The sequence below is a fragment of the Epinephelus moara genome, chromosome 21 (assembly GCF_006386435.1).
Source record: "Epinephelus moara isolate mb chromosome 21, YSFRI_EMoa_1.0, whole genome shotgun sequence".
In the NCBI taxonomy this organism is placed as follows: domain Eukaryota; kingdom Metazoa; phylum Chordata; class Actinopteri; order Perciformes; family Serranidae; genus Epinephelus; species Epinephelus moara.
The window spans coordinates 41,091,499-41,100,880 of record NC_065526.1 but is presented as its reverse complement, the minus strand read 5'-3'; the positions used below and the strand labels follow the sequence as shown (position 1 = coordinate 41,100,880).

General features: G+C 43.7%; 3 protein-coding genes across 3 annotated transcripts in view; 2 read left to right on the top strand and 1 right to left on the bottom strand.

Annotated features, from left to right (window-relative positions):
* LOC126408993 (epidermal retinol dehydrogenase 2-like) overlaps positions 1 to 9,382 on the top strand; it is a 209,093-nt gene that overhangs the window by 178,405 nt on the left and 21,306 nt on the right. The window lies entirely within an intron of this gene.
* On the top strand, positions 2,310 to 5,350 carry si:ch211-174j14.2 (uncharacterized). Its single transcript, XM_050074870.1, has 2 exons — positions 2,310 to 3,118; positions 3,402 to 5,350. Exons 1-2 carry the CDS (start codon positions 2,779 to 2,781, stop codon positions 3,671 to 3,673), a joined length of 612 nt encoding a protein of 203 aa, XP_049930827.1. The 5' UTR covers positions 2,310 to 2,778; the 3' UTR covers positions 3,674 to 5,350.
* Positions 7,233 to 9,334, bottom strand: LOC126408988 (uncharacterized). The gene is made up of 2 exons (XM_050074840.1): positions 7,814 to 9,334; positions 7,233 to 7,775 (listed from the first exon to the last, which is right to left on the bottom strand). Exon 1 carries the CDS (start codon positions 8,956 to 8,958, stop codon positions 7,849 to 7,851), a length of 1,110 nt encoding a protein of 369 aa, XP_049930797.1. The 5' UTR covers positions 8,959 to 9,334; the 3' UTR covers positions 7,233 to 7,775; positions 7,814 to 7,848.

The window sequence follows — 9,382 nt, the reverse complement described above, 5'->3', positions numbered from 1 at the left end:
CTAGGTGGCTGTACCTACACTAGTCGCCAACGGTTGCCAACTGCTAGTAACGGAAGAAGAAGAGGAAAAACTTTGAGGCAACAACAACTTGGATTTCACGGGTGAGTTTCTTATCAAAGTCGTCTTATTAAAATTTTGAAACAACCGGAGTTGATACTACGGCAGCCGAGACGTACTTTAAAGGCTTTTCTCGCAGCGCCGCCATGAGCGCCAGCCGCGCTGGAAATAGAGCAGTGGGCTGAAGCAGAGCGGCGCGGTGCGTCAGCCGGCGCCAGTGTGGGTTGGTTCATAGAATATAATGGAGGCGGGTGTTTTGACACTCGGCGTACGGCGGCGGTGTGTGTTGCACTTTAGAGTACAGTTCAAATGTCCTGTATTACTGGCAGCATATCCTCTGCCCCTTTACTTAAAGAACCTGTTTTTGAGAGCGAGGACTTTGTTGCTAAGTTTCCCCAATCAAGTTCCATAAAGATCGTTTGGAATACCTTGAAGGTGTAGCGGAGGTTGTGGAGCTATATTGGGGCCGAATGTTTTGTACTTGAAAAAATAAAATTTGAAACTGAAAATTCAAGTTTTGATCTTGAATTTTGAAAAATACATCAATGTATTCAAAATAAAAATAATTGTATAAAAAAAAAAAATCAAGTTAAATATAATTATGATTCACTCTGGTAATTCTTTTGAATAAATTATTTATTTTCATTTTTCACTTTCATATATTTAGATATTTGAGATCCTATTTCTTTCAGTTGCATGTTTTATCGTTTCAGATTCAGATCTTATTTTTTACAGTTTCAAATCAATTTTTTTCACTTTCAGATCGTTCTTTTTCAGTTTCAGACTTTTGGCCCTGATCTAGCGTGGGGTGTGGAATCATGACAGACAGCTTAACAAAAAGGCTAGGGACCTTCCCCTATCACGTTGCCTTCAGGGAATGTAGGAACTAAAACAGTTCAACTCAACACTTTATGTACGCTACACCATGTGATTGGCAATGAAAAAACTGATGTCAGTGACAAACTTCCATTTTCACGGCATGCACTAATATCCTGCATGGCTAAATCGGTTTTATTGTTATTATTGTCATCTGTGTTATTGTGCACTTCAACAGCCTCACTTTAAGTGCTGAATTTCCGATTTCCACGTAGCACTGTGAACGCAGCACAGTGTCCACTCACAATGGTGGAGAGCCATATAGTCTTGCAATGATGGCGTCCGGTTCAGCAGGCCCACCTGCTGGAGCCAGCACACAGGTGAGAAATGAGAGGTCGTTTTGTGACAACATACAATGTTTCTGACGTCTTTAAGTGGTGAATTGGCAAAGCTGGAAGTTAAGCATAGGTCTAACGCACTCGCGCTCACACCATGCATCTATTTGCGATATGAACTCACTAGGACTTGCGAAAGCGGTCAACAACTAGCTGGAGCGAAACCAGCTGCAGGTTTGCTTACCGTTACCATAGCACCCATTGCTAGTGTTGTTGTTTATTAGCATGTCGCTAGCTTTCTTCTTTACGCCCATACTGTCACTCATACACCCAAACACTCATACATACTTCCCGTGTCCCCCGTTTTGATTTATTATTCGAGTTCTCTTGTCTCACCATATTCATTTGGGTGGCTGAGGTTGTGTTTTTACCATTATAAAGATGAATTTAACTGTAATTGATCAATTATTTAGGCTAAGTATCTGGCAGTCCCATTTGAGGTCCTGAACCAAGGTTGGGATTGGGAACCACTGCTGTAAGGACTACAATTCACAAACACTAGCTGAGAGCATCAGGCCTTACTGTACTGTAGCATGGATCAACCTTTTCCACCACAGGCTGCTGCAGGTTTTTTCAGCACCTGATGCATTCCCGCAGCCAAAACAGCACTACCCTTATTCAGTTTATTTATTTTCTTTGTTTTTCACACAGTACCTACTACTGTCTGAATACTAAATAACGTTAAGCTACTCGATGCTAACGTTAGCACTGTGCTTAACTTCCAGCTTTGCCAATTCACCACTTGAAGATGTCAGAAACATTGTATATTGTCACAAAATGACTTCTCATTTTGAACATTTCTCACCTGTGTGCTGGCTCCAGTAGGTGGGCCTGCTGAACCGGACGCCATCATTGCAAGACTGTATGGCTCTTCATCATTTGTGGACACTGCGCTGTGTTCACAGTGCTACATGGAAATCGGAAATTTCAGCACTTAAAGTGTGGCTGTTGAAGTACACAATAACACACATAACTATAATAACAATAAAACCGATTTAGCGTTTAGACACACAGAGCCGGATTGGCAAGTTGGTTCCGAGGTGCCCAATTTTCCGCCTCGTAGGGTAGTCATATTTGCGGAACCCTTTTAGTTTAAACAGACCAAGGCGGCCTTCCGCAACGGGAGGGGCTGTTGAAGACTTGTGGGAGGAGCTGTTGATGACGCCACACGTGCGAGCCACTGGTGGTGCATAAACAGGAAACAGCTGATAGCAGGAATGAGCAGCTAGTACTAGTAGCAAGAGGGAAAAGCAAACCTGACAGACGCTGTAAAGATGAGCAGCTGGGGAGACAAAGAATTGCAAAAACAAACTGAGTAGCAGGTGGCACCTTGTACGGTAGCCTCGGCCACCAGTGTATGAATGTGTGTGTGAATGGGTGAATGTGACTCGTAGTGTAAAAAGTGCTTTGAGTGGTCACTAGATGACTAGAAAGGTGCTATACAAATGCAGGTCCATTTACCATTTACGCCCTCCCTGTCTTCGCAAATGAAGAGGCCATTAACCGGCAGATGACGGGGACGGTGAGGGACGGGCCGACTTACGATAGAATCACCGAAGGACTTACCAGCCGCGGCTTCCCTTGGAGCAAGGGGCAAGTCATTAGTAAGTTAAAGAATGTGAAGAAAAAGTTTCACAAAGTGAACGACCACGACAGAGGGAGCGGCAGGGGACAGCTCGACTGGCCATATTTCAATTTGTGCCAGAGCATTTGGGGCTCGGCAAACCCAGTGTCCATTCATGGCAGCTTGAATGCGATACCACCAGCTCCTGCCTCCCCAGCATCTACCAAGAGAAGCGATGAGGAAGCTGACAGCCAGAACGTCGAAAACGGCACAGAAAGCCAAACAGGTAAGCCCCTGGCTTTTCTTTTCACCGTGTGCGAGAGAGCTGGTGTGATAATTAGGCTAGTGTTTGTTTTGGCCATGTCTATTTTCATTAGCCTCATGCTAAAAGTACAAGAATGTGTGTGTGTGAGACAGGCTCATTGCTATTGGATGTGTGTGGGTGGGAGAGCTGCATGTCATGAATAACGTGTTTATATAGTCTACAGTCTATTTTCATTTGTCCGTTGCTATTAAATGAAGTTGTGTTCGCCAATGTAGCATCTGACTTAACTGAGTATTGTTCTTAGATCAAGTGCCACCGTCGGCGAAGCGGCGAAAAGCAACAAAGGCGCAGCTAGTGGCCCAAGAAATTACAGACTTGATGGAGGCCATGGACCGTAAGGATGACGAGAGAGAGCGGATTCGCCCTGAACGACAGGTGGCTCATGAAGCTGAGCTGCAACGAGAGGTGCAAGAGGCAGTACGGGAGGAAGACCGACGGGAACGGGTGGAACAGTTCCTTATGCTGGCAGGCATGTTCCAAGAACAGGCAACCCTCATGCGGGACTTGATCAACTGACTGCCGGTTCCTGCACCACAGCACCTCACCACTATCGTCCACCTGTATTTATATGATAATCAGAGAACATTACATTGCCATTCAGTGTGTTGTTCAGACAGCGTACTTCTTTTTAACATAAGTGGAGAGCACAATTAGTCTGGGACAGGTGATAATTGTCTTGAAAGAGGCAAGTATTGTGTGGGGTCATGTGAATGGAAAGTGAAAATAATGGTAAATAGAGAGTATTATAACCTTGCCATTCTGAGATAGATATGCTACTTATTTTAATACAAGTGCAGATGTGATAATAGAATGTACCACTAGCTCACAACAAGGAGCTTTTTCCTCTAACAGAATGGGATCATTTAAACAACTAAAACTTAATGAAAAGCATCACTTACTTAGTCTTTCCAGTATCTTTATTTACTGGCATTATGTCAACAGCCATATAGTGTCAAATCAAATAAAATAAAATCAGTAGTCCGTGCAGAATTCAAAGAATGGACATAATAGCTTCACGGACAGCTTGATGAGCAGCACGTGTCTGTGCATGTGGATGAGCAGTATGTCCAGGATATGCACGGATGTGGTCTTCAACCAAGGTCCACTCCGGTAAGAAATCATCTCTCTGGAGCTCACAAATGTTGTGGAGAACATGACATGCAAGTACGACGTTAGACACAGAGGCAGTGGAGATGTCAAGTCGCTTGGCCAGGCCCCTCCAGCGACCTTTGACATGTCCAAAGGCATTTTACACAACCACCCTTGCTGAACTGAGGCGGTAGTTGAAAGTCTGCTGCTGTTGAGTGAGTGCATGATGGTAGGTGAACCCCTTCATCATCCATTTTCTAAGGGGGTATGCAGGGTCTCCGATGACATGCACGGGGATCTCCACATCATCAACAGTCATGGACACCTGGAACATGAGAGTCATACAGGTCGAAGTTAAATAACCTAAAAATATTCCCCACAAAATTCTATTGTAGCTGTAGCCTTTAGGGCCATATATAGCTTATATCGGCCAATGATGCTGTAGTCACTACATAAAACCAAAAATTTGAGAACCACTGGCCGTTTAGTGCTTAGGCCTACTGCTGAATTTGGCAGTTAGCAGGGCAAATGCATGCACAGGGAGTAGGTGTACATGGCAAAAATGGCCTGGCTTGTACACGGACCTGTTGGTCTGGCTCCCTGACCAATGTGTTTGAACAAAGATACATATATATATATATATACTGTATATGTATATGTATTATTCTATCGGCGATAGAAAGGTTGTTTCACAATGTCTTTTTTAAATGACGATGCAATCGCGAGGTGTGGGGCGCATGCTGACGAGATTGAGGCTGAACGAGGCTGAGTGAGAGGAGACAGAGGGAGACTACTTAGTGAGAGAGCAGGGGGGGGATCAAGGCCTCTGCCCCTCAACACTAATGCGCATGTCGCGGAGCGGTGAACAAACCAAACAACACAATGTCAGGAGAAACTGAAAAGATATGCCGTCTATGTAAAGTCAACTTGCTAATTAAGGAGCCGTAACATGTTTAGCAGGCCCCAAGGCACTGGGGCAACACATTCTCTCTTTGTTAACACTGTTGTCTGTAAAACCACGTGAGCATGCCAAAAACGTGTGTGGTAGGTCCTGATCTTAACTTTCAGAAAGACACAGCCAATCTCTTAAATAGTCCAGGGGCCAAGGGGCTAATTTTCACAAATTGGTATCACTTAAAAGGACCAAACAATTTTGGTATTTTTGACTTCCTCTATGTCTCTAGTTTACATTTTGGTATGATACACCTGCCTATCTAGTAGCTTAAGAAAATTTTTTGGATGATCTTTGGGTGAAATTTCATCAGTACCTTGCTCCTTTTAAAAAATGTATACACCTAAACACACATGAATTATAGGTGGATATGGAATAAAGAATAAAAAATCCAAAAGGCATGTATATATGTGTTTGCCATTATTAATGTACACTGAACAAAAATATAAACGCAACACTTTTGTTTTTGCTCCCATTTTTCATGAGCTGAACTCAAAGATCTAAAACATTTTCCATACACACAAAAGACCATTTCCCACAAATATTGTTCACAAATCTGTCTAAATCTGTGTTAGTGAGCACTTCTCCTTTGCCGAGATAATCCATCCCACCTCACAGGTGTAGCATATCAAGATGCTGATTAGACAGCATGATTATTGCACAGATGTGCCTTAGGCTGGCCACAATAAAAGGCCACTCTGAAATGTGCAGTTTTGCTTTATTGGGGGGGTCTGTGCGGGTCAGAAAACCAGTCAGTATCTGGTGTGACCACCATTTGCCTCACGCAGTGCAACACATCTCCTTCGCATAGAGTTGATCAGGTTGTTGATTGTGGCCTGTGGAATGTTGGTCTTTTGTGTATATAAAAATGTTTTAGATCTTTGAGTTCAGCTCATGAAAAATGGGAGCAAAAACAAGTGTTGTGTTTATATTTTTTTTTCAGTGTAAGTAAGCCAATCACCCCAAAATTGCATTTACATGTGCCAAAGAATGACATCTTATCATAAAAGTAGGTTATTAGATTATTCACCTCACCATCTGATGTCACCAGCCCCTGACAGGTACGTAGTGCAGCCAGAACTTCAAACAGACAAATAGAATGGGGCCCTATTAGTCCAGGGGCTAAAGGGACCATTTTCACAACTTGGTAGGCCCCTATCACCCACGGGGACCAAACAATTTTGGCATTTTTATCTCTCTACAGATCTCTAGTTTATATTTTGGTATGATAGCCCTGCCTATCTAGCAGCTTAATTATAGTTACAGTATCTCACATAAGTGAGTACACCCCTCCCATTTTTGCAAATATTTCATTATATCTTTTCATGGGACGACACTATAGAAATGACACTTTGATATAACTTAAAGTAGTCCGTGTACAGCTTGTATAGTAGTATAGATTTACCTTCCTCTGAAAATTACTCAAAACACAGCCATCAACATCTAAACAGCTGGCAACATAAGTGAGTACACCCAACAGTGAACATGTCCAAATTGTGCCTAAAGTGTCAATATTTTATGTGCCAACCATTATTATCTAGCACTGCCTTAACCCTTTTGGGCATGGAATTCACCAGAGCTCACAGGTTGCTTCAGGCTTTTCCCCAACTGACATTATCCCTCCTCATCCAAATCCACAGAAGCTCTGGCTGCTTCATCTGACATTTCCTTCACTGTCTTCCTCAAACTCTGTCCCCGCACTCTGAGTTCCCCCAGGAGCGAGACAGCTGATCTTGCTATGAATACCCTACACCCCACTTCGACTGGACAAATCCTAGTTTTCCATCCTCGCTGCTCAGCTTCTGCTCCTAAGTCTGCATACCTCAGCTTTTGTCTTTCATAGGCTTCTTCCACTGAGTCTTCCCAAGGAACTGTCAGCTTAATGAAATAAACTATCCGTTGACTCACCGACCACAACACTATGTCAGGCCTCTGCTTGGTACAAACTATTTCTTGGGGAACAACAAGTTTTCACCCTAAATCTTTCACAAGCTCAATCACAAGCACCTTCTAGGCGGCCACACCCTTGCCTCCTTACTAACTTATCCCTTCTGTATTTCCCCCCCTCACAGACAAACTGCATTGCTAAACTCCTATTCTTAAAACCCTCTGAATTTATCTGTCTTCGTTTCCCTTCAATGCCTGCAGCTAAACTTTTCAACACCTGGTTATGTCACCATGTATATCGGCCTTATGACAAGCTAACTTTACAGCCTGACAAAATATGCTTTAAGGTTAGGGTACCTGAACACAATGGGCATGATGGGTCCCCATTTACCCACAGTTTTAGGTTCTGGGGGGTTGGTAACACATCGTATGTAGCCCCTTCCAGGAATCTAATACGATTCTCCTCCATACTCCACAGGTCCCTCCAACTAAGCTTCCTCTTCTCTACAGTTTCCCAATTCAACCACTGTCCCTGCTTAGCCTGGGCCACTATCTTTGCACCCCTTAATATCTCCTCCTGTCTACGTATCTGTTCCACGACCAGCTTTCTTTTATCTTTGAGACCTGCTTTATTCTATACCGGTTTGCCTGAGCCAAGCCCCAGGCCTCCCCAGCCAAACTGAACATTACCTACAATCTCTGGCCTCCCCAGCCAAACTGAACATTACCTACAATCTCTGCATGCCTAAGAGCTGCCTCTGCCTCATGAACTGCCGATCTTGGGTTCCACTTCCTCCCCTTGGTTGGATTTGGAACCAACTACCACGTCCTTACTCCCAGATAACAAGAGCTCTGTCCTGACCTTGGTACATTTAAATTCCTCTGTTGAACTAGATACTGGCAGCTGAAGTATCCCTTTTCCATACAATGCATCACTACTTAGGCACCTAGGAGCGCCCAGCCACTTCCTAATATAGGAGCTAACCGACCTTTCAATTCTCTCCACAACGGATGTTGGAATTTCATAAATTGGCCACAACTTTCCTGGAAGTTCTGATTTATCTATTCTATCCAATCCTTCCGCCACATCTTTTCTAAATTTCACCACCTGTTCCTCATCATTCAACTCCACATTGTACCACCTACCGAAGCTCTTTACTGACTTTTCCCTAATTGTTGGGATTTCCTCATCATCTTTGACAAACTTCCTATCACTTAACTTCCCTCTACGTATCGAGATGCCTCTAGACTTACTAGGCTTGATCTTCATGCTGGCCCACTTGAGGTTCTTATTTACCTTTTCTAGTAGCCTCTTTGTACATGGCATTGTTGTGGTCACCAGTGTCATGTCATCCATGTAAGCCCTAACTGGTGGAAGATGCAACCCGTTCTGCCGTCTCTCCCCACCTACCACCCACTTAGAAGCCCTAATGATTACTTCCATTGCCATAGTAAATGCTAATGGAGAAATTGTACACCCTGCCATGATGCCTTTTTCTAGCCTCTGCCAACCTGTTGTGAAACCTGCCGTACTTAGACACAACCTAATATCCTGAAAATATGCCTTCACGAAGTTAACAACTACCTGTGGCACTTTGAAGTACTCAAACACACTCCAAATGAGGCTATGCGGTACTGAACCAAACGCCTTTGCAAGATCTAAAAATATTTCATGCAGGTCCCTTTTGTTAATTTTCGCTGCCTGAATCTGGTGCCAGATCATGCTAGTATGCTCTAAACACCCTGCAAAACCTGGTATTCCTGCCTTCTGCACCATAGTATCTATTAAGCTATTCCTTTCTAAGTAGCTAGCTAATCTCTGCGCTACTACACTGAAGAAAATCTTCCCCTCTACATTCAAGAGAGAAATCATCCGGAATTGGCTAAGGTCCACAGACTCCTTCTCCTTAGGAATAAGAATAATAATAACCCTCTGCCCTACGCCATGCTCTTGGGATTATTTGTTTCTCCCAAACTATTCTTAGCAGTTTTCACAAAAATTTAAGGATATCAGGTGCCCTTTTATAAACCCGGTAGGGGACTCCATTAGGCCCTGGGGCCGAAGAAGCCTTTGCATGCCTGACCACCTCCTGAACTTCCTTCCACCTAGGTGGCGTGACTTCCATCTCATGCTCTATACCTCCTAATGGAGGGATATCTGGTGGAAAACCTACTATCCTATTCTTCTCTAAATCTGAATATGTATTTCTCAAATATTCTTCAACCTCTAGCCTTTCTGCTTTGAGCTGCCCCCCCCCCCCCCCCCCCCCTTTTCCTGGCACAAACTTAAAAGGGTC

What these genes read in the sequence shown, in the direction of transcription:
- LOC126408988 (XM_050074840.1), bottom strand. Translation starts at nt 8,958, where the DNA reads ATGATTTCTCTCTTGAATGTAGAGGGGAAGATTTTCTTCAGTGTAGTA.
- si:ch211-174j14.2 (XM_050074870.1), top strand. Translation starts at nt 2,779, where the DNA reads ATGACGGGGACGGTGAGGGACGGGCCGACTTACGATAGAATCACCGAA. An exon ending in CGGCACAGAAAGCCAAACAG is followed by an intron (nt 3,119 to 3,401) that starts GTAAGCCCCTGG and finishes TATTGTTCTTAG; the next exon opens with ATCAAGTGCCACCGTCGGCG.